This window comes from Tasmannia lanceolata, unplaced genomic scaffold (assembly GCF_043159265.1).
Source record: "Tasmannia lanceolata isolate RefF3 unplaced genomic scaffold, GAP_Taslan_0.1 ptg000023l, whole genome shotgun sequence".
NCBI classification, from domain to species: domain Eukaryota; kingdom Viridiplantae; phylum Streptophyta; class Magnoliopsida; order Canellales; family Winteraceae; genus Tasmannia; species Tasmannia lanceolata.
In genome coordinates this window covers 3,873,455-3,899,366 of record NW_027518700.1, presented here as the reverse complement: position 1 = coordinate 3,899,366, position 25,912 = coordinate 3,873,455, and the positions used below count along the sequence as shown (strand labels likewise).

Sequence of the window (25,912 nt, the reverse complement as noted above, 5' to 3'; positions counted from 1 at the left end):
CTTATGGGCTTCACCCCTTACATTAAAAAAGGGGGCCTAATTTAAATTCGAAGAATGAAGGTTATGCATTATGAATCCCAAATTGGAATTCATAGACTAAGGGGGCGTTTGGATACAAAATCCTGGATTTTCTAAATTTAAAGCTTAGATTTTATGAGCGGAAATTTGAAAATGTACAATCCATGTTTTAGCTTATAAAATTCAGGTTTTAACTTACAAGATTCAAGTTTTAGCATGTAAAATCCAGGATTTTAAAATCCTGAATTATAAAGTCCTTTTATGCAAATTTTATTGGATCTTCTAACATTCCTTTATGGCAGGAATAGAAAAACACCAGTGATGGCTTTATTTTATTATACTTTTTCCCTGTTATGCAGGACTATTAAGTAAAATTTCTCAACATGAAATGGTAGAATTAGGCAACATTAGTGTTATATTTCCTTTAGTATTACTACTTGGGCGCAAGGAGAGGGCTCCCGCATCTTCTCTCCCTCGATTTTTGCATAAAAGCATTCCTAGTCATGCGTCGGCTCAAGAACATTTTCGGCTCAAGGCTACCTTCAGTGTGCCATTTTTGGCATCAAGTCCCTGGAAATTCACAATACGAAAACATGATAAATGCAGTGTCTAAAAGAACAGTCTTCTCTGTCTCTCTGTTTCTGGTTGGGGTCTGCCTAACCCCATTTACCTATCAAAAAATAATAATAATAAAAGAACAGTCTTGTTGCCTTAAAAACAGGCAACCTGTTAAGGAAGCTGTGGAGGTATACTGTAAGGCTCCATTTCTTTAGATGTAAAAAAGGACGCAAAATTTGTTTTATGTTGTAAAAATGAATATAAAACAAATTTTATGTCCATTTTACGTCGAAAAAAAAAGGGAGCCCAAGGGGGGAGAATTCCAGCAACCACCTAATACTTTTGGAAAAATTCAAAGAAATTTTTTTTTGCTCTGGGATAGGTCAGTAGGATGAAGCCTGTGAACGGGACTTTATGACCGTTAGGTCTGAAAGGATGAAGCTCAATCCAAACGAGAAAGAAAATCAAACAAGAGAATGGGGAAAACCTGCAGGTTTGTTCTTCCAAATCCACTCCTGTGCAGCCTGAATCCCCTGCAATAATCACATGCAAGAGCTGAAATCAGGATACTGTAGCTAAAGCTTAGAACATCTGATCTGTGGACATGAATTCACGGGCGAGTGGTGACATGTATACGAGGTGTCCAAGATGGAAATCCCTAAAAATTTAGAAATTTAGAAATGGGGACACGCCCGTACAAGAATATACATATAAAATTGCCGATTACTAATCATAATTTGCAACAATATAAATGTGGTATTCACTTTAGAAGCAAATAAACCTTACGATTAGAAAATGCAAGTCTAATACAAGCATGAGACAATCACATAACAGTGCATTCATCAATGTAATCTCGTTGTCCTCAGTCCCCAAGAGAGAGAGAGAGAGAGAGACCAAAATGATACAATGAATAATATATTACGAGTTCATTTAGGGTTTTAAATTCAGTGTCTCTGTGAGGAGAGAGGGCGGTTAACAACAAATATTAATTAAAAATTTGTTAAAAGAAGCTTGGGTTTAAAAAAAAAAAACAAAGATCTAGACACAGTATGCATTAAGTCAAATTGCAGACATATATGACAGCATGATCATATTTTATTTTATTTTTATTTTTTTGAATGGTATGGTCATATTTGAATATTAAATTACAAATAAGAAATTCAACACAGTAGTAATTGGTTAAAAGAGTTAACAATAAAATATGAGTTAAAAATAAAAGAGGAGGTAAACACAATATTCAATAGTAATCAGATGCCAAGGTACAAAACTGTGCCGACACACGCCCACATTAAGTATGAAACTTCTAGTAGTACGTTTAAAAGCCTTGAAAGGAGTGTCGTATGTGTCATACAATAATTCAGTGTCAGAAAAATTATAGGCTTGAACTTCAAATGAACAGATGAATGGATTTACATTGGATACCTGTTGAACACGAGCAGGGTCAATGCCTGAAATGTTGGTTGCCTGTAGTTGCGCATAACCAAGCTCCTGGAAGGCAACACAGCACCAAAAGATAAGCCACTAACACCAACTGCCAACCACAGGCAACCTACTCTCTAGTCCATTGCTCAAATAAGTACTTTTTAAATATTAAAAAAACACTTTGTAGCTCAAATAAGTACTCGAATAAATGAAAAATGACATGACTTATACTCTCAATCATTCATGGTTAAACACTGAATGTTGAATCATATTTGGCATAACCTAGAAAAAAATTGTCCCAGTTTTGAACCCAACATAATTCAACTACAGACTATAATTAGTGGCCACTGAGCCTGAAACTAAAGTCCTACACATTCTGTTTACAATTATGAATGAAGAAGCTCTACATGTCGGATTGAGTAACGTGTCAGTGCAACAATCTTTAAGAGATTAAACTATTTCAATGCATTTTAGGAACTATCTAAAGCAAAAATGAGCACAGCCATAAAATAAGCTCTTGAAATTTCAGAATCCCCTCTTAAAATTTGCCAGAAATGATGTTCATGAACAACACATGCATTTCATCACACTAAAATATACAAGCATCAAAGCTAACTACTCTTCACCTTATGGCCAGCATTCCTTAATCTGATAAAAATCATATGCATGAAAACTTAAGCTGACTTTTTTTTTAATGACGAGAAAACTTGAGCTGATGAACATATTTTGATGGGCTTGTGCAGAAATTTAATTGTGAAAAAATGTTGGCATTGTGCCCTTAAGGAGTTAATACCAAACATTTCAGAATACAAGACAAGAGAAAACTACTAAAAAGAACTTTAACCAAATACTTATAGTGGAATTATGATCATTGATAGCTTACATTATTATGTATATTGATTTTCATAGAACAAGCCAAATACAAATAATACAAATAAGCAAACCAGATCAAACAATCCAAAGATTGATACGCTAAACCAACCACAGCAGACCATTGAAAACGATTACTTATCCTCGTTAAAACATGGCTTGAAACCATCACAACCTCCAAGAGTAGAAACAACCAATTTAGATGGAATGCTGAATCACCATAAAGCAAAGACTGCAATGCCCCAATCTAAACACCATAAAGCAAATCCTTCATACGCAAGTTCGTATGAAGTTCGTACACCCGTTCGTACGTACATTGTTCGTATGCAAGTTCGTACGAAGTTCGTACACACGAAGCCATAAAGCTAATCCTTCATGACCCCCAAGGACCACATTTTTAACAGAAGCCTAATGAACACAGCTAAAAATAAATAAAAGATTATCACAAAATTTCACCCCAATATAGATCATGATTAGTTGGATAAAAAAAGAGAAAGTTACCTGAATGTTATGTTGACCAGTTACACTGGAAGCCTGATATTGAAATGCAAAAATATGGGAGTTACGCAAATCGTTATAAAATAAAGTCACACAGAAGAACAATACTAACTTCTGACAATATAAAAACCAAGTATGAAACTACTGTACTGACCTTCAAAGATAAGGACGGTTGCTGGAATTGCATTTGCTGCTGTCTCAGCTGAGTTTGAAGCTGCACTTGTTGCATTTGAGCCAGTTGTTGGGCAGACTGAATATGCGTATGCGATTGGGTTTGAAGCTGTGGAACTAACTGCTTCTGGGAAAGCTTTTGCTGCTCAAAGAGGGTCAACTCGTCGGGCTTCTCCCACTACAAATCCATATTGAAGGCCAAATATCATATATAGTAACAGTAGAAAGTTCAATCATAAATGCAAAGAGGGGAAAACAATAAAATTCTTGCCTTGCTTTCACTAGTTACACTGTTATAGTAATATTTATATCCTTCTGGAGAGGTGTGCTCTGTCCAATTACAAGTTAGAGGAGCTGCCGCTGGTGTACTGATAGGAACAACAGGGGCAGAAGATATTGTTGCAGGTCCAACGGAAGTTGGTGCAGTCGCAGAAGTGCTGACGTCAATCTGGGGTATGTTCCATTGAGACTGCTCAAATGTATTTCAACATATATGGTCAGCAACAGTCACAATAAAAAATTACATCACAGGAATGGACATATACAAGCCGGGCATAGTTAAACATCAACTCAACTCAACAAAGCCTTTGTCCCAAACTAGTTGGGGTCGGCTAAATGAATCCTTCAGAAAAAATTCAAAAAGAAGGCCGGGCATAATTAAACATAAAAGAAGAAAAATACCATAAACAAAGCCTGTCAAAACAAATGTATTGATGATAGAAAATCATGACACGTGCAGACAATTGAGGGGGCTCAAGATAAATGCACAATAGGCCATAGTTGTCAACCCGTGACTCGATTACTTAATTTTATGACTCGTGACTCGACTCGACTCGTGACTCATAAGAGTTTTTGACAAGAACAGGAATTTAGTTGAAAAAAATATAATTATATACCAAAAGATGAAGCATGTAAAAAAAATAACCCAATAGCACATAGATAAAGTACTAAGCCAAAAATATAAATAACTATATGCTTATACGCAAAAATAATTAAGTTCTAAGTTCCAACTTCCAAGTTTTCAACCATCAAAACAAGAAAGCCCAGGCCCAACGACTCGACTCGACTCGTAAGAGTCTTATTTTTTCAAGTCGACTTGCAACGACTCATTCAAGAGTTGACTCGACTCGTGAGAGTCTTCATCAGAGGCGAGTCACCTCGAAAGCCCAGCAACTCGACTCGACTCGGGAGTTGACTCGTACGAGTCATAAAAGTTCGACAACTATGCAATCGGCTAACAGAGATACGGGTCTTAATTACAGTGATGTAAAATTGCAATACCTGTGGCTTAGTAGTCTGGGAATTCGGCTGCTGACTTAGGCTTTGAGTAGATGGTTGCATTAGATTCAACTGATGTTGCAGCTGAGAGAATGCATGTTGAGATGATTGAAAGCTTGGTTGTAAAGCCGGTGTCTGATGTTGCGGCAGCACCTGTGGTAGCTGAGATGGTAATTGTTGGTTAGGTAAAAGCATTTGTTGCTGGATAGAAGAGGTGGGGAACTGTTGTTGGTTTGCGGTAGCACCCAAGCCTTGTAGGTTCGAAGGATTTTGTTGAGCGGCACCAGGGGAGCCATTCTGAAGCATAGACTGAGAGACAGACAAGGGACCACCCAAACCAAATAACTGTTGGGATGGTAGCGCTTGACTGAAGGAATTTTGACTCACGGAAAGAGGGATTTGCAGCTGACCCAGTTGCTGGATTGATGGCTGAGAAGTTGGTGTCTGTGACAAGGATGCTGGAGTTTGATGCTGGTGAAGTTGCAGGGAAGACGGCAGGTGCTGGGGCGATTGGAATGGCTTCTGCAATGGCGAGATTTTATGACCCATGGACGTAAATGGGTTGAAACTCTACAAAATGAAAATATTGGGATGTAAGAATTGTTGAACCCGTGATTCTTAAACCAAACTTTGTCTCCATCGGATGCCAAATCACTAGATAACTAGGTCACAAATATCATTCTTGGGAATTTCTCCGCAAGGGAAAATCTCAGGATATATTAATTTTTATTTTATTTTGTTGGGTTTATATAGGGACAAAACAGATAAAATAAAATTATTTAAAATATATAAAAGTATATAAATTAAGAAAAAAATGTAAAATAGAAAATATCGTGATATTATTGCGGTAAATGAAAATATCGCTGTACTTTTTAAATTCTAGGGATTATTTCGAAATTTTGTCACTTTTTCAAAATATCGCGATTAAATCACTATATTTTCAAAATCTCGGAAATATTTGTGACATATCTAGATAAGACTATAGTGACAAACAAAATTGAATTTGTACTGACCTGTTGTGATGTTGGGGATGGTGTAGCTGCCATGCCCTGAAGAGAACCATTTGAAGGTCCACCAAGGATTCCCAAAGAACCAGCCTAAGATGTCCACAGGAAGGCACAAGATCTCAGATAAATTACCAAACAATTTATAACAACTCTACGCTATATGCCATTCACAGGAAGGAAAAAAAAAAACATCTCTACACTGTATAACAGAAAATTATGCAGCAGAAAAATCAGATAAATTCATACCGCAGTTGAAGACACTGCCCCAAGACCACCTCTAGGAGGAAACTGACTCTCTAAAGCGGGAATATTAACTTGGGAAGATGGTCCTACATTCCGTGGACTTATAGGATGCCAAGCATTAGGAGGAATACGCCCTCCTGCACTGTCACCAGGAATGGGTGTTGGCCTGCAACAGGAAAATATTAGCACAATGGTAGGGTACCCCACAATAAGGATCAAAAGGTAAAAAGAGAATTGAGACCAATTACACTACAATTAGTAAAACAGACCTGATTCCTGGTGGTGCCTGAGATCGGGGGCCAAAACCAGGGCCCCCAAATGCAGCACCAAACCTGAAAAGGTATTAGCAAATACTAAGTATATGGTAAGATTGTATTGAAAAATAGAAACCAGAACAAGCAAGCCAGTAAACCTTGATTCTCCAGCCCTTGGCCTCTTTGGATCCGCAAACCGAACAGTTAAAGGCTGATCACAACCCTAGATAGAATAAAATATAAATGACTTATAAAGGGAAAGTTTGAAAATGGAAAGAAACAATCTATAAATATTTATAAATAAAGCAATCTTACTCTCATCATATATGTTCCGTTAAGACCGTTTATAGCAGCTGCTGCCATATCGCGATGAGAAAATTTAACAAATCCACATCCTTCAGAAATTATTTAAACAAACATATTAGATAACTAAAAGAATATAAAAGTAGTCAAAAGATAGTGCGCTGCTAAAAAGGTCATTGGATGGGAAATTGAATAACAAAACAAGCGAAGAGCTATAATATGCAATAGGACACACCACGACTGTGCTTTAGTTCATCTCTCATGAGGTAGACATCTTCAACATGACCGTAAGGAGAAAATATCTGCACATAGAAAATATTGATGAGAACTTTGACAAAGCTTTTTTTTTTTTTTTGGAAATTGTCTGATAGAGTAGCACCACAGGACAGCAAAAATGATTTGGAGATGGAGAGAAGCATAGGAACAAAAGAAATGTTTAGCATGGGTCCATGAGAAAATAAATCTAACCAAGAAACCAAACATTCTTGATAAAAAATCGTCAAACATCAATTTTTTCGGCTAATTTTTTATTGAACAATTAAATCAATCATTAACGTTACTTGCATCCCAATGTAATAATAAAAAAGTATTTACACTATCCATGTGTAATGGCACAATTCACAAACAACACTCATCTCTCATAGGAAAGCTACAGTGCCCAATGTACATGAAACTTACCTCCTCAACTTCCTTTTCTGTAGCTTGTTTGTTAAGTGAACCAACAAATAATTTGAACTCCACTGCACCTAACAAAAAAAGACAACATCAGAATGAAAAGAATTTCAAAAAAGCAGGATTAAATGAATAGAAATTTCAATTGCTGATAACTAGATGTGAACATACATATAATTTTAGTTGCCATGAACTTTCTTTTCACAATACAAGCTTACATTTTAGCCATTGCCATGAATTTTTCTTCACACACGCACACACACACACACACACACACACACACACACACACACACATATATATAAGAAATTATATGATGAATGGGCGTCCATGCAAGTGTAAGGGGCAGCAGCCCTTGATATTTGATCAAACAGCAGTCCCATCAAAAGATGAAAAAGTCGTCTGCTGTTGGATCAAATATCAAGGGCGTCACGACCTGCAGTGCAGTGCCCGTGCACTCATCATATAAAATCTCTCTCTCTCTCTCTCTCTCTCTCTCTCTCTCTCTCTCTCTCTCTCTCTCTCTCGCACGCACACATATTAGCATTGGCATTTTTCACCCACAAGCTTCCCCCCCCCCGCCCCAACAAAAAAAAAAAAAAAAAAAAACCATTTATTCAAAAATAATTATATTTATATGAATTTACATGTGAAGTGGGGTGTATGTCTCACTATTCAAAAAAAAATGTTGTGTATACAGTATCAATAAATATTTTTATGAATGACATACGAAACGCGGTATGTATTGAATCATCAGACATGTGCAACAATTATGTCACAAACTGTTCGATGTTGTTGAAGTATGTTGCATGGATTCTTTGCCCCCCTCTGCCGAATCCGTGTCGACACGTCTCCGCATCCGAATCAGGCTGGATTCACGTGGGACACACCCAGATTCTTGTCATAGCCGTGTCCCGCACGAATCCTAATTTTCGGGCGAATCTGATTCATCGTTGTCTCTTTTAAAATGCGAATCCGGTATATTTTCCATTTAAGCGTACACGTACCTCTTTTATTTTATTTTTGAAAATGGTAGTCTTCATATTGAAAAGGTCCAAGATGGTCAAGTACAAAACTAAAAACCTGGAGCAGATACAAGATGACAAAGAATCAAGGGGGGGTAGTCATAAAGAGCTAGGGATTCTTTATAGATCCCCTCTCTAGCTAAACCATCTGCTACCGAATTTGCCGAGGGCCGAACATGTTCGAAAACCATCGAAGAAGACTTACACCAATCACACATCTCATCGAACCACCTATCAAACCGCCACGGGTGTTTCACAGATGTGTTTAACCAACGAATCACATTTAAAGAGTCCCCTTCACTATCACATTGGACAAACCATCCCTCTTTAAGAGCTTTAAACCTTGGTAAGCTGCAAGCACCTCTCCTTCCGAGGCGTACGCAATTCCAATAGGCCCCACAACCTGTACTCTTTTAATAAAAAAAAATCCGCCTCGACCCTCGAACATCGACCCCCTTCCTCCTTATACTCTCTTAATACAATATTTGCCTCAACACTCTACCCTTGAATTTTTCATGAATATATATATATATATATATATATATATATATATATGAGGAATAAGATTGTGCGCTCGACCGCACCAAGCTTAGGTGCGGTCGAGGGCCCAAAACTCATGTGGGCAGACATTGTTAGGATGATCCAAAGCATTTATTTGCAAGGCCTTATATAGATAGGGTGTGTAGAAAAAATCAGCTCCATAGGATCATCCTAACCCGTCCGAAAGTGGAGGGCAAAATGGATAGACACCGTTTGCCACAAATCTGCCCATTTTTTCCCTCCACTTTTGGAGGGGTTAGGATGATCCAATGGAGCTGATTTTTTGTACACACCATATCTATGATGGGGCCTTGCAAATGAATGGTTTTGATCACCACAAAAAAATGTAGGACCCATGTATTTGGGCCCTCGACCGCATATAACCTTATATGCGGTCGACCGCACACTCCTTTCCATATATATATATATATATGAGAGAATAAAGTATGTGCAGCTGCACAGATAAGCTTATATGTGCATGGCTGCTTATATGTGCATGGCTCACAAACCAAACCATATGGAGGGCCACATTTTTGGGGGATCCAAACCATTCATTTGGAAGGCCCTTCCATGGATAGGGTGTGTACCAAAATTCAGACCTATAGGATCATCCTAACCCTGCCATTTGTGGAGGGAAAAAATGGGCAGAAACCTTTGATTGGGTTAGGATGATCCTATAGGTCTGATTTTTGGTACACACCCTATCCATGGAAGGGCCTTCCAAATGAATGCTTTGGATCCCCACAAAAATGTGGCCCCCCTTATGGTTTGTGAGCCATGCACATATAAGTTATCTGTGCAGCTGCACATACTTTATTCTCTCTCTCTCTCTCTCTCTCTCTCTCTCTCTCTCTAAATATATATATATATATATATATATATATATATATATATATATATTTATTTATTTATTTATTTATTTATTTATTTTTATTTTTTTAAATTTTGAAAATTTTATTTTATTTAAAAATTACCGAACCCGAATCCTACTTTTGGGGGTTCACTGAATCCGACACCTCGAATCCATGTCGGATCCCGACACGCGAATCCGAATCCATGCAAATTAAACGATTATGTGTGATTTTTTTACTTCTATGATTGTTTTTTTTTTATTATTGGGGGTTCAAACCATTATGGATGTTGTTAAACTAGTATGGATGATATCATTGGGAGAAAAAAAAACTATTATGTGTGATTATTTAGTGAATTATCAGACATGTGCAAGTTGCAACAATGCATGTCACTAGCGTTTGATATTGTTAAATCATTACCAGTGATTTTTTTCACTTATAATGTGTAGCTGTGCTTATTCACACTTCTTGAAGTTCCAACTTAAGCGTACATCATTTGCATATGTTTCCATACATTTTCATGATTTTACAAGATTTCCTCCAAAATTTCAATAACCAACATATTTCTATTTCCGTCACAGCCAAAACGCATATAGAAACCAAAACCGAATACTGAAACCTTAATCTATGGAGATACCAAGAGAAGCAAGATGGCAGTTTATGGAGAGAAAGCATGGCATAAAAATATAGTGGGGAATGGGAGGGTGGAACCTTAGTAGGGCATCTGATAAGGTTGTTGTTGGGTCTGATAAATGGACGGTCATCAGCATGGTGGCGTATCTTTTCATTGAAGGAACAAGATTCATAGTAGATGTGAGTGATAGGATAAGTTTCTCAAATGAAGAGCATGCAACTACCTTCCAACAAAGGTATGCCCACCATACTCTTTAGAACTTTCGACTCGTATATGTGACGAATAGGTATCATGGATACCTTCATTTCGCTGGAACATCACAAGGCATGACTGATCCAATGGCATCAATGATGTTGTTGGAGGGAACATACATCTGAAGGCAAGATAAAAATAGGAGGATTTGAAAATGGAGCACGAACTGTAAGTTCTCTGTCATTCCTTTTATTTCAATTTGATCTAGCATAGGACAATGGCACTTCAACGCTTAGAGTAATAAGGTCCTTTTGTTTGACAGCTGGATTTGATAAGATTTTGAGCTGGATCACTTAATTCACTAGTGGAGAATCCCAATAGATGCATAGCGTGTTACAATGCTGAGGAAATAGTTAACAACAAGACCATTCAAAAAAAATGCTGAGGAAATAGCTGACCACCTTCTTATGCACGGTCCTATCACTTGAAGGATTTTAAACTTCCAGTTCAATTGCAGTTGGACTTTGCTAGACATTCAAATTTTTGGTTAAGAACTAGGCCTCTTCTCATTGTTTAGTGAGGAAAGTCTATGGAACATTAGTATATTAGCTACAAATTGGGTAATCTAGAAAGAATACAAAAGAAGAAATTCAAATAAAAACTGAATTTCTACAAAGGATTGCAATGGAAGACCCCCATCCCCACGACCGTCCACCCGCACACACACATCTTTTAAGAGAATCAAATTAAATTTTGGGGCTCGAGTAATAGGAATTTTTGTGGCACAGTAGACATTAGGCAGGAACACTATTAGAGAATGTAAGAGGCTAGTTAAGCTATTTTTTTTATAGACAAGTGATGACCGAGGATAAAATTAAGGTGAAAGTTATGGCATTGAATCAAGCTATCAAGCTGGTCAAGTCACTATTTATAGGCCCTTTCATTGTCAAGGGCAACTCACTTAATGCAATAAGATGTATCCAATTTTGAAGCGAGTCCTCATCTATGTTTTTTTTTTTTTTTTTTTTTTTTTTTTTTTTTTTTTTTAATGATGATGGATGATTATATTGATGAATGAAATTGGGGAAAAACCCCGCGACTAAGATGGTCAATACAAAGATAAAATAACACAGCAAGATATCAAAACAAGGTAAGATCTTGTGGAATGTCTCTTTGCTAGCATTGATGTGGGTTGTCTGGAAAGAAAGAAATAAGTGTAAATTCAAAGGTTTTCTGAAGAGCCCCTCTTTTGTGCTCCTTAAAGCAATCACCCTAACAATTTCTTAGGTTAAGGTTATTCCGTCATTCAAGTTCGTATCTGCCTTCGACCTTTGGCATGGTTGGAGGGAGGTTTGTTCAAGTTCGGAAACTCGAAGCATCCCTAATTAGGATTGGTCTCCGCCTTTGCCCGGTCAAGTTAAGTTGAACTTTGATGGATCTAGTTTGGGGAACCCGGAGCCGGCTGGTATTGATGGTCTGCTTAGGAATGAGAAGGGGTCGGTTTGTTGGGCTTCTCTGGCCCCATAGGAGTATCCGATTCTAGTGAGGCAGAGGTGCGGGCGGTTCATCAAGGCATCAAACTCCTTGATAGAGACTCATTATCTAATGTGGTGGTGGAAGGGTATGCGTTGAAAGTGATTAGATGGCTTAAAGGGTCCAGCTCTTTTCCTTGGAGATTTGCACTGTTCTTCGATGAGATCCTTGATCGTCCCCAAGAGCTAATTTTCACTTTCAACATATCAGGAGGTCTACCAATGGGAAGCCAATCGGTTAGCGAGAGAAGGGGTGGCTAGGAAGGAGCTCGAACTTTATGATTTCCCCCCTCCCTGAGCTTTTCTGTTTTCGGTATTCCTCTAATGTCGGTGCATTTCTCTTTTCTGATTTTAATGATCCTTGATATGTTTGTATTGGTTGGGAGTTGGGACCAACTCGATCTCCCTCATTTTCTTCTTATACAAAATTCTCAGCCATTTAAAAAAAATCCAAACAAGAAAAGAATCCCTCAAGGAGGGAGAAACTGAGAAACCCTCGAGGAGTTGTTGAAACTCAATTTTGATGGTTCCAATATAGGGCATCCAGGCCCAGGAGATATTGGAGGGGTGCTAAAGAACCAAAATGGTGAAGTAATTTTGGGCGTTTTCAGGGCCAAACGAAGTAGCAGTCGCTGGTGAAGCGGAGGTAAGAACCGTTCACCAAGGAATCCTTCAGTTGGCAAGTGAAACTCTTAACAAGGTGATAGCAGAAGGTGACTCCCTAAATACCATTCGATGGTTAAGGGGATCTTCGGTTCCCCCTTGGAGGTTTGCTCTCAATATTTTGATGAGATCTTTGACAAATTGAGGGGTCCTCCATCACTTTTAATCACGTAAGGAGATCAGCTAACAGTGTGGCCGATCGCTTGGCAAAGGATGGAGTAGATAGATTGGCCTTGGAGTGGTTTGATTATCTCCCACCTTGACTTGGGCATGCTCTGTATTTTCTCCTTTTCCTTGTTGGTTTCGTTTTTCCTCTCTTTGTATCCATTGGGTTGACTCCCTCTGTCGCCCTTCTTTTTCTTAATAAACTCTTGCTGCCGTTAAAAAAAAAAAGGAAAGTCGAAAGAGTCCTCATCTATGTTACATGAGTTCTTCTGATATGTGGGACATGTGTTAAAGTTTAACACTCAATGGATTCAGTATGAAGCTTTTAGATTTCTATTGTCGTTTTTTTTTTTGAATTTTGCCACTGCAAATTTACATTTACAATAGGTTTTGAGTTTTATCCATCCTAAATAGGTATATTGAAATAAAACATTGCATTTACCTGACCGGTTAAAATTGCCAATATAGATTATTATCTTTAATGGTTATGACTGTGTATTTGTTTTTTTATGTGGGAAAATGGGGAATGAACTATAAATTGTTTTTTTTTTTGTTTTTTTGAAAATTGACAAAAATTTCATTGATACTGTGAAAAATACACTGGGGACTAGAGGTCCCATCAAGTATTACATAGCATCAATAAAGGTGGCCAGAACTATACTTACGTCCATGGAAATAAAAGGTAGCATATAAATAGAAAGATTCAGTATTATGTTGATCAACCTCTCACCCACTTCAACTCCCCTTCTTCACTGATCTTTGTGACTAACAGCTTCTACCAACCATCAATTCAACCCACTTATCATAACAAGAACTAAAGACTTCTAGGAGAAGTGCCTCATTAGGCGAACGACCGTGGTCACTCAAGCCATAATGGGACTATCAATTGATTCTCCCCGTTGGAATACTGCAAACTTCACCAAAAAAAGGTGATCAGACCCTAGCAATTTCTAGACGTGAGGGCTACCATCAAACCCAAAACAAAACCATCTCTGTTCCATCGGATCCCACTATAACAACCTCAAAAAATCTGAAGCATCACTCTGCACCAAAACCTCCAAAGAGACAATCTAGACAGAGGATTTCTTTAATTCCAGAATGAGACTCACCACCTCAGAAGCGAAAACCTCCTCATCAAGACTCAAGATTGAGAGCTCCTCATCAGATGAAGCTTTCTCTTCTGATGCTCTTTTTCTAGAAATCATTGCCTCTAGTTTCTGAATCCCCATCTTCTTATCCTCCTCCCAACGAAGGCGCCTTAAGGTCTCTTCTTCCTTCAATAATTTGATGAATACGGGGTGATTGTGCAGAGGGGAATGAGATTCTTTAATGGTGCGCAAACCAGTCAGACTAAAAACCACTTCCGGCGTCTTGTTAGCATCCTCCTTACATAGCTTCCACTGTCGTTTTAAGAAGTCCCTAGTAACTTCTCTTTGAGTAGGTGAATGTTTAGATGCAAATTCCTCCGAGTATGAGGTATGCCATCTTTTTCAGGAGTTTTAGTGAAGTCTCCATCTCAAACAACTCCACTGGCAACTTTCTCTTTTTGCCTAGAAGTGAAGAGGCAGGGCAAGAAGAAGAAGATGACGCACCCCTCTGTTTCTCCATCATAAATCCAAGACCCCAAAACCAGAGGAAGCAAAGGAGAAAATGAAACAGAACATAAACGTACCGCCTCAGAGTGGGTACTAAGGGAGGGCCAATTAACCAAATTTGTGAAAAAACTCCCTCTATCATGAGGCCACATTAATTGCGCCTAAGTGGTGATTCCCAAAAGCTTCATTAATTCTTCCTTCGGGTTATAAGATAATACCTACTACACTTAAACCATCCTCCAATCCTAAGAGAGCAGGTGTCCTTCCCACTTCTCAACGTGCAAACTTCATTACCTTTGAGGGATTGCACATTAATATAACTGCCAAAACCCATATACACTAGGCTTTTTAACTTCCCACGCAAGAAAAATCACTATTTGTTAATCAACGCTAGTCTCTAACTATCTACTTTGTAATATTTGGCCGGTACCTTGGCAATGATAATTAAACACTTTACTTTGTTGGTGTATTATGATGGATGAAATATGCAAGTAGATACTGGAAAAAAAATGCAGTCATTCACTAGGATTACATGGCTGTCTCCACTCACATTTAAGAGTATTGGTATACTAACAAACAGTTCCAGAAATCCTTAAATCAGAAGTAAAAAGAAATTACCAAGGCGTTCCCGTTCCCCATCAGCATACCTAACTTGGATGGGGCCCGATCCCTGGATAACCAAAAGCACAAATTACTAAAATGGCAAGACATTAGCAAGTAAGTGAATAGGACTACAACAGTAGTTTGGAACTCACCCCAGGCAAAGTATACTGATTGTGCAAAGCTCTAATGGCTCCGTCAGCTTCCTCTGAGGTTGCATATTTTATGAAACAACATCCTGTACAAATAAAAATTATGTATCCTAATTCCATCAGGTTACTGGTATTTCTCTAAAAACGGTAGACTTCTGCAATATTTTCACAAGAGAAGCTTATACCAAAATCTATAACCACTAGAGTCCACCAATTTGCTCTGCCAGTTACGGAGATAGATACATGAATGCAAGGGCACATATACACATGTCAATATAGTATCAACATAAAGTAGGCCCAATGTATGATTGTCAAAACAAAAAAATATTATTTGAAACAAAATGTCTATTGATACAGTAACAGAAAGTTCCAAAGTCCCCTTGAAACAATCGAATTAGATAATATACAAAACAACCATAAAGATTACACACTTGACAATGAGCTTGCTTACACACATCCTATTAACGTATTTGTGTAGCTAGTAGATTAACATGGGTAAACACAACCCAAAACAAACATGGTAGCAAATATCCACAAAAGCACTAAAGGGGGGAAAACCACATAAATCTCTCTCTCTCTCTCTCTCTCTCTCTCTCTCTCTCTCTCTCTCTCTCTCTCTCTCTCTCTCTCTCTCTCTCTCTCTCTCTGTTCCTGCGCTTTAGTGGCTTATAAAGCCTCCCATTCGTCACTTTTTGTGGACCCGCTATACGAACCAATGGGAGGCTTTGTAAGCCACTAAAGCTCAGGGAAGCTCCCTGCGCCACTTTTCTCTCTCACATATATATATATATATATATATATATATATATATAGACGGGTGTAAACCTTCTCAAATCTATAGCATATATATAGACGGGTGTAAACCTTCTCTAATCTCTCTCTCTCTCTCTCTCTCTCTCTCTCTCTCTCTCTCTCTCTATATATATATATATATATATATATATATATATATATATATATATATATATATATATATATATATAGAGAGAGAGAGAGAGAAGTGTATATGCTCGATCGAGTAGATAACTTATCTAGTCCATCGGCCAGAAACACAGTGGACCCACATTGTTTGGATGATCCAAAGCATTCATTTGATAGGCCCTCACATAGAAAGGGTGTGCCTAAAAAATTAGCTCCATAGGTTATCCTAACCCTTCAAACTGTGGAGGTAAAAAATGGACAGATTTGCGAAGGTTTACACCCGTCTATTTTAACCTCCACAAATCGAAGGGACGGGATGATCCTATGGGGCTGATTTTTTGGGCACACCCTATCTATGTGAAGGCCCATCAAATGAAGGGTTTGCATCACCCAAACAATGTGGGCCCCCACTATATTTTAAGCCGACGGAGTAGATAAGTTATCTACACGATCATGTAGATACACTTTTCTCATATATATATATATATATATATATATATATATATATATATATATATATATATATATATATATATATTTGCTAGGGACCATCGCAGAAAGCATTTAGACGAACGGCTGCTGCATGAGAGTGCAGCCACATAGGCTAAGATTTTGTCTTATTCATTTAATTCATCAGAGGTGACTGCACTCTCATGCAAGAGCCGTTCCACGAAATGCCTTCTGCGATGGTCCCTAGTAAATCCCATATAATCAATAATTTTATGTGTGTACGTGTCAACATTTCTAAATTTTTAGATGTTTCCATGTCAGACAACCTCATATTCGTGCCAAAATTTGACACGCGGATCCATATCCACAAATCATGATTGTATATACTTTATATTTTAGCCGTGTCCCTGTTTCTAAATTTTGGTGGTTTGCCGTGTCCAAAACTCCGTGTCTGTGTCGACACTCGTGCCCGTGTCCACAAATCATAGACAAAATAAAAGTTGAGCATATGCCATTGCGCATGTAGGCATGGTGCCAATTGAGATGTTAAAAGTGGCACATGGCATTATCAATCTCAGCTTACGCCTTCCTAACCAAGAAGAATCATGAACTTTAAATGTAGCTCTCAACCAAAAGAAATAGTGTGCTTATGATATAAGCAATGTCGACAAGGTATAGCCAGCTTATGGAAGTTGAGATAGTCACTTCCATTTCCAACAAACATGCAGAAAACCCCAAAAGAATAAAATAAATAAGAGAGGAGCAAACTCGATGCAAGTCCATAAAAATAAAACACATAATCAATAAACAAATAAGAGATGAACAAATTTGACGCAAGCCCATCAAAATAAAACACATAATCACCGTCTTCTTGGTGGATAACACTTAGAGGTATCAAATCGACAAGGTATAGCCAGCTTATGGCAGTTGAGAAAGTCACTTCATTTTCAACAAACATGTAGAAAAGTCCAAAAGAATAAAATAAATAAGATAAAATTCAATGCAAGTCCATCAAAATAAAACACAGAATCAATTATAAATCAGAGATGAGCAAATTCGACGCAAGCCCATCAAAATAAAACACATAATCACCATCTTCTAGGTGGATAACACTAAGAGGTATCAAATCCTAGGCAGGAAGCAGCATATCCATATTATAAAGCATCTGTGAATTTGACATGCCCCAACAATTAATGAGAAGGGCACACCACTGTCAAACTATTAGTCACAAACTCCATATCAATATTGGCCACCAAAGTGCACAAAAGCACGGGGTTCTAAAATAACTAAAATAAACAATGAAAAAGTAGTAATCAAGCATCAATTGCATCATTGAAGATTGCATTTTGCGGAATACAACTCAAGACTTCGCAAATTTTGCATTCAGATGAGCACAGCAAAGACCCTTTCAAATCTTTAGCAGGAAGCAGGACATCCATATTATAAAGCATCACTGAATTTGACATGCACCAACAGAAAATGAGAAGTTCCCGCCACTTTCAAACTAATAATCGCAAGCTCCCCAGCAAGACGGTTGTAAAATAAGTAAAATAAGCAAAGGAAAAGTAGTAATCAAGTTTCAATTGCATCACAGACGCTTGCCTCTTGTGGAACACAACTCAAGACATTGCAAATTTTGCATTTAGATGAGAACAGTAATGACCCATTCAAGAACTGTAAGGGACAATAAAAATAAGTGTTGTTGTTACTGATAAAACACTATCAGAAACAACTCTGGTATGCCTTCCGTATAATGATAACACACCAACCCATGGTCAGAATGAATGTAGACCAACAAGGCTAGCGGGATAAGGAGAGAAAACAACATAAACTATTAGGTCATGCACAGCTAATATTCAACACAGAAAATAAACAAAAATTGCAGCACCCTCCATGCGAAAAGTCTCCATCACTCATTTTCACAAAGACATTAAAGAAAAAATAGTCCGATGAAAATGAGCATCGTCATGCAGTAGTTATTTTCTTTAAAAAAAATTGTATTGGCCACCGTTCAGATACTCTTAAACTAATATAAAGCATAAATCAGTACACCAGCTCTTTCTCACAAAGAAACATCTTAAGACATCCTACTGGAACAATTCGAAATGCCACTTCTGTTTGGTCATTAGGCATGAGATCTCAAAAAGAAAGAGCTCCACGATATTACAACAAAACAAGGCAGGCCAAAGATTATGCCACAACACCATATATTTGGAAAAACATCAAAGAACTAAAGTAAACTATCGCTTCGGATGTAGAATTTATTTTCCATAAACCAACAGAAAGATATATTCTTGGGGTGTAGAATTTGATTTCCATAAACCAATTGAAAGATCAATAGGTAGATGAAAATAGTAAATCAATTGCAGAAGAAAATAAGTTGTGCCATATGGTATGCATATAAATCAACAAAGCAGCACATGAGATGTGATAAGAAATTACTAAAGGATCAACATAAAACTGCAACTCACACAACTCATTCATTTTTTTTTTGAATGGTCACACAACTCATTCATTGAAAGCTGAATCTTAGAAAATAAATGCAAAAACAAACAATTCTCAGTCATAAGAACTACTCTCCCTAAAACCTCGATCATCTAAGCGTGAGAGTTAAGACATCAAAATTTTGAAGGTCCCACTAGTAATTTTGGAACCAATTACATCCAAAAGAACACGATAAAATGGAATGGTGTACATCGCAAAAGTACAACAAAGAAAGTAGATTATAGGGAATAACAATTTCCAACACATCAGTGGAAGATTCAAAACACATCGCACCTCACGCACCAAAACTTAAAAAAGATATCACTTATTAACAACTGATCTGGGAGCCATTTCTCCCGTATCCCCATTCACAATCAAACAAAAAATATAGTGGATGATACCCCTTCCCAGTTGCCAAATACAAACATAATCTGATAACCAAATACATGGATAATCGTTAACACCTTGTCAAAAAGTAACAAGATACATACAATCCACCCTCAGAGCTCGAGATAAAAAGGAAAGGAAAGATGTGTTCTACTATGAATACAAATAAAATCGAAAAGAAACGTGGGATATAAGCACTTGATAAGATAACATGAGAGAACCTGCCATAATACTTGAGATAATTAAATGTGCATGTACGTAGCATATCACCAGTAAAGGCTGATCTCCGCATTTTGTCATTACATTAGATGAATGAATAATATTTTGTAACAATAAACATCACCATAAACCCTAGACAGGTGACATTCAAAAACAAAAATCCTACAAAAGTTGGCACATGGACAGATACACAGATCCAAAATGAAGCAATAACCTCATCTCCAAGAAATAAATTCATCAACCTAGTGAATCAGCCAGCACATTCTTCAACAAAGAAAAGATCACAGATGTGAAGAGACTGAAACCCAAGGAAAAATTCTTCCACGCAATAAGGGGATGGGCGTCGATTACCATAGACAAGAAACAAGTTGTTAAAATTTGTAGCAACACCCCAACTTTAAAAGGAAAAGTAATCAGAGAAAATTCGCCAATAAAGTGGCCGAGACACACTTGCTTAACAGGTTGCGCTCTTATAGAATAAGGCAACTTTCACAGCATGTATACATATAAAATCCAAGAAGTCAGCTGCAGAAGTGCTATCTACCACCAACGATGATTAATAGAGATGAGTAAGAACTTACAATCACAAAAGAAGCCGATTATGATCATAGCCCCACATGATTCATTATTTTCCCACATTAAACAAAAATCAACAGAGAGAAAAGACTAGAATGTCGCAAGTCTCAACCATCACAGCACACAAAACATACAACATCCAAGCCACAGAATAACTTCCACAACAGGCCAACAAACAACACTAAAGCTCCAAGTGGCATTCACGATTACTGCTATATCATAAAAAGTGGTGTGTGGCTCGTCTGTTAAAAAGGAAAAAAGGAGCTTCAACCTTCACGCAAAGGAAGTTCTCTATCCCTATCGGCCTAGGCTCTGAAATTTAGAACATCTCTTAAGAGAGATGAGAATCGCCAACCCGTAATTAACCAGATTTGATGATCAACAGGATTTAAAGACCATCCAGACTTGGAGACCATCTCAAATCATCAAAAATTACAAATGGTATACAGAAATTCCATGCCACTCAAAAGGCAAGAATTGATCTCCAATTACAAAGGTAACAAGAAACATACTGGTCATTGAAAAGTTCAACTTTATACACTCTAAGGGTTTCGTATCAGATTAAAAAAATCATTGTACTGCTCTGTTACTTATTGTACAACATTCACACATGGGCTAAACATTTTGACATATAAATGCCACAGTATGGCATTGGACATCTCCACTACAAATGACTTGCTTGGTCAATGTTGGTGTGATGTCACTGCCGCAAGGAGTGGTCCAAGAGCAGGATCTATTTGCGTTCCAAGTTTCCAACAGCTATAAGTAATCAATGTTTAGTGGATCCCATTGTCTTGCCTTCTTCTGGATTGACAGGAAGGACATAAAAAGAGAGGTTGCGGACCAAAAACAAAATAACCACCGAAAATTGTTCCAAAACCTAACTGGGACGAAACATGAGCCTACTGCTCCCATCAAACCCTCAGAGGACCTGAAAAGAGACAAGTATAAATCACAATCTATTCATGGAAAGCATTTGCACATACCTTGTTGTTGGCCGGTTCTCTTATCCTTGATTAAAGCAACCTCAATTACATCTCCATGCTCCTCGAATAAGGGACGAATCTGACATGAAATAAGTAAAGCTCAATAGGAAAAATAGGTATCTCAATGAAGGAAACATGGTTGAATGCAACTTCTATTGATAATGACAAAATGTAAGATGGGAGTTACACTTCCCAACACATGTTAAATATGTCTAAAATAAAACCGAAGTGACACTAGTATTTTATTTTTTTTGAATGATATTGTTCAGACTTCAGAGAGCCATAAATATTTTTTTGGATGGTGAAATTAGAACAATAAAAAATTAAGCCGTAAATCAGTTGTAATTCAATATCAACTTACATCTTCTTCAGTAGCTGTCCTTGGAACAGATCCAATAAAGAGTTTAGCAAAATTGCTACCATCTGTCTTATCTGAGGAAAATTGCATATCAGTAACTTGGGAGATAAAGAATCAAGAGTCAAGGATAATACAGAAACAACACAACAAACAGAAGAGTAAAGAAAATCTCCATAACAAACAGTTGTAGCTAAACAGACTGGAGAAAAAGATAGATTATACATAACAAATCTTAATTCACATAGAAGTGCAATGAATAAAACACTTCATATCAAGTGTATATGACAGCAACTATAACCTAATTGCAAACTAGGCAGAAAGGTTTTAGACAAATGTAAGTGCTTTAAAATATCCCATTAGGCTTTGGGCAGCTATTCTTATACAACTAATGGACTACTTCCGTCATTCACTTACAAAATAATGGTACGTGGTGAGCAATCTAAGGTCACAAAAAGTAATGAATAAAGAAGGTAAGCACCAAATGACAAAATATTTGGATTCTTCACTGAATGCAACTGTGCGGAAGATGTAGGAGAGGATTAGGCTTTCAACAGGCTAGAGATCATGTGAACAGTAGAAGCATTGTTTCAATTCTCGAACTCAGACGAGAACTTGCCACAGTAAAAGGGACTCGACTCAGCCGAGTCAATGATTCGCGAGGCAAACTTTTCAGTGACTCGTGCAATTTAAGGTGTTTTAGTTGACTTGGTGAAGAGAGTTGGCCTTGAAAGAGTTGTTCCAAAATTTGTTTGTGTGGCTACAGAAAGGGAGAGGACTGCCAAAGATTTGTTTGTTAGAGTGAATGGCAAGGTCATTGGATGGTTCCTTTTTGTAGGAATTTCTTCGACGGAGAAATAGAGAGGGTGGCCCTGGTACTGAAGATGTTAGACTCAGTTTCTGTCAAAAGGAAAGGAGAGAATAGGACAGTAAGGATCTTGGATCATGAGGGAGAATGTTTTCTTCATGCCCGATGCCAACTATGTCTTCTTCACCAGCTAATAGAGTTTGGAAGATTCTGACCCCTCTAAGAGTTTGCACATTTGCTTGGTCAGCCTATCTCAACAAAATCTTTATGATGTATCATCGGCGTAGCCGGAGAATTTTATCATAGATCATTTTGCATTGTTTCTTGAGGTGGGTGAATTTGTTGTTCACATTTCTATACACTGCAAGATGGCCAGAGATATCAGGTCCTTTGTGCTAAATTTGTTTGATGCACAGTGGGTCTTTCCATAGCATATTGCGAATCCTTATCGAGGGATGGAAATTTGCCCCTTGGCCTAAGAGGGGTCGAATTTTTTGTGGGCTATCTGGAAAGAAAGAAACAGTAGAGTCTTTGATGGTGCATCTATAGACTGCTATGCTATCAGACAGTAGCTTTTTATTGATTCTGCAGTGGGCTAGTGTTATCACCGACTTCAGATGTATATTGAAATCTTCTGTGTGGATCTTGGGAGGAGATCTGCATAAGCAAGGTTACTTCTAGCAAACCGACCTAAATGTGTCCCCTCCCCTACTTGGGTTTGTGAAGCTTAATTTTGACGATTCTAGCCTTGGGAACAAGAACTAGCAAGATTGGGGATCTGATTCACAAGATGGATGGTAATACTAAGTGTTCTCCAATTAAATTGTTTGAATTCTTTAACAAAATATTTTATTTTTTATTTTTATAAATATATAATAAAATATAAAAATATATTATATTCAGCGTACCCCCAACGTACCCGTATCCTATTTTTTTAAGAAATCACGTATCCACGTACCCATATCGTGTTGTACCCGCACCACGTACCCGTATCCGTGCTTCATTGGTTAATAGTATCACAGAGGTCTGAAATCTTCTCAATTATGTTAGCAAGCCCAAAAGGTAATTCTCGCCCTTCCCACTCCATTTGATGACATTGAGGAAGTATCCCTCCATTTTGATTGGTACAGAAAAAACAGGATGCTTTGAGTGTCAACACCTCTACTTCATTAGAGCCCTCAATCCCCAATGGCTCAAAAGCATAAGTCTACCATCACTTTGTGATCTCTCATTACCGCAAGTCCATTTTGGAGCCACATTACCTAGAGAAGACCGATCAAAGTTATGTTTGAGATGGATCCCAGGTATGGCTTCCCACACCTCTACAATCTTCGTTTGACTTCCTCTACTAACAACAACTTCCAGTTATTTAGATTATGTGACCTTTTACTTATCAGCAACAAGAAAAGTTTTATGGAAAAGGCATGAGCATAAATAGCCAATGGAAAATCAGACATTAATCACCGACAACAATCCAAGGTCTACAAACCCTCTCACTGGCAAGCAAATCAGTTAATGAATTTGTCTATCAATGAATGTGGAAAAGTGAATTGTACCAGAAAAGGTCTGAAATCTTCTCAGTTATGTTAGCAAGCCCCAAAGGTAGTTCTCGCCCTTCCCATTCCATCTGATAATACCAAGGAAGTATCCCTCCATTTTGATTGGTGGAAAAAAAAAGATGAAAAAGCATTGATCCTCGATGAATCAAAATCACAAGTCTAACATCTCGTGATCTCTGACTACCCCACAAATCCATCTTGGAGGCAGTTTACCTAAAGAACATCAATCAAAGTTAGGCTTCATATGAACCCCCGGTGTGGCTGCCCACCTATCTATTACCTTCATTTGTCTTCCTCTACTAACTACAATTTTACTTTTACACCATATAGCCACGTATAGATAGTTCATCAGTACCTAACAGACACCTGTCCATCCTAATCCCAAGAAGCTATGGATTTGAAGTCGGGATCTATTTTACATAAGACAACTCAGGAATTCAATAAAAACTGCATGTAACTGAATCCATCCATTCAATTTGAGTATTTCAATAAAACCCAAAACCATCAATAATCACTCAGTCATACAACGAAGCAATGCCTAAAGCCTAGATATGGGATTAAATAATAGAGCTCTCAGTATAAAGAAACCAATCAACAAAACCCCAAATAGCAGAGTGAATTGGTTTAGGGTTTGCTCTAATACCATCATGTTATTCCTCCCGCCTATAAAATTCCTACTAACCAAACCCCATTAAGCCTAAATCAGCAAATTCAAACGAAAAAAAAAAAAAAAGACAAATCGATAAAATATAATTAGGAGAAGAACAACAAAAGAAGCAGAGAAATTGGAATTTTAACATTAAATAATATAGCTCTCAATATATCGAAATCAATCCACATAACCCTAAATAGCTGAGTTAATTATTTTAGGGTTTGCTCAAATGCCATCATGTTATTCCTCCAAAACTACCACGAAATCCCACCCATAAAATTCCTACTAACAAAAACCCCATTAACCCTAAATCAGTAAATTCAAAAAATAAAAAATAATAAGACAAATTAATAAAATCTAAGTCGAAGAACTAAATGAAGAGCTCTCAATAATACAGCTCTCAATATATTGAAACCAATCCACCCCAAATAGCAGATTAAATTGGTTTAGGGTTTGCTCAAATGCCATCATGTTATTCCTCCAATACTACCACGCAATCCCGCCTATAAAATTCCTACTAACAAAAACCCCTATTAACCCTAAATCAAATCAAAAAAAAAAACAGACAGATTGATAAAATATAAGTCGAAGAACTAAATGAAGAGCTCTCAATATATTGAAACCAATCCACGAAACCCTAAATAGCAAGGTGAATTGGTTTAGGGTTTGCTCAAATGCAATCATATTATTTCCCCAAAACTACCACGCAATCCTGCATAAAAAAACTCCTACTAACAAAAACCCCACTAACCCTAAATCATCAAAATTCAAAAATAGAACAAAGAAAAATCAATAAAATAGAATCCAAACAAACCCTAAATAAAGCACAGAACTTCTACTTTTAACTTACCAGGAGAAAACCCTCGGCCGGAATCGGAAAATCCACCGCTGCTACGTTTTTGGCCGGCCATCGGCATCATCTGGGCCCCACCGGACATCGGACGAAACCCGGGCTCACTTAGTGCGAAATTCTGAGAACTATTGAAGGGGTTACTACCGTCCGAGAAACCACTTCGGGGATTATTAGGGTTTCTGTGGTGCGAATTGAAGGGAGGATTATCGAATGAACGAGAATGCATTCTTGAATTCCTGTTGGAATCTGGATTCCCAAAGCGATCTCCTCTATGTCTATCCATCTTTGCAAGTGTTTTTTTTTTTTTGTTTCAGATCGAAACCCTAGAAAATGGAGGGATTTGTTGGGACTTGGGAGAGGGAATGTATATGTGAAGTGGTCGCGTTGCGTGTGGGGTAGGAGATATAGAACGTGGTGGG

At 37.6% G+C, this 25,912-nt stretch overlaps 1 protein-coding gene across 2 annotated transcripts; it reads right to left on the bottom strand.

Annotated features, from left to right (window-relative positions):
* Positions 1–323: 323 nt before the first annotated feature.
* Positions 324–25,912, bottom strand: LOC143855660 (flowering time control protein FCA-like). Of its 2 annotated transcripts, none has more exons than XM_077365728.1 (19): positions 25,491–25,912; positions 21,628–21,698; positions 21,267–21,345; positions 15,247–15,329; positions 15,110–15,161; positions 7,301–7,368; positions 6,858–6,924; positions 6,635–6,714; positions 6,478–6,542; positions 6,335–6,397; positions 6,069–6,231; positions 5,829–5,912; positions 4,819–5,385; positions 3,809–4,006; positions 3,521–3,715; positions 3,370–3,402; positions 1,999–2,064; positions 1,064–1,109; positions 324–588 (listed from the first exon to the last, which is right to left on the bottom strand). In XM_077365728.1, exons 1-19 carry the CDS (start codon positions 25,774–25,776, stop codon positions 581–583), a joined length of 2,274 nt encoding a protein of 757 aa, XP_077221843.1. In that variant the 5' UTR covers positions 25,777–25,912; the 3' UTR covers positions 324–580. The 2 variants fall into 2 exon arrangements, with proteins under 2 accessions (XP_077221843.1, XP_077221844.1); XM_077365729.1 differs by having other exon boundaries at positions 7,301–7,362; positions 25,491–25,909.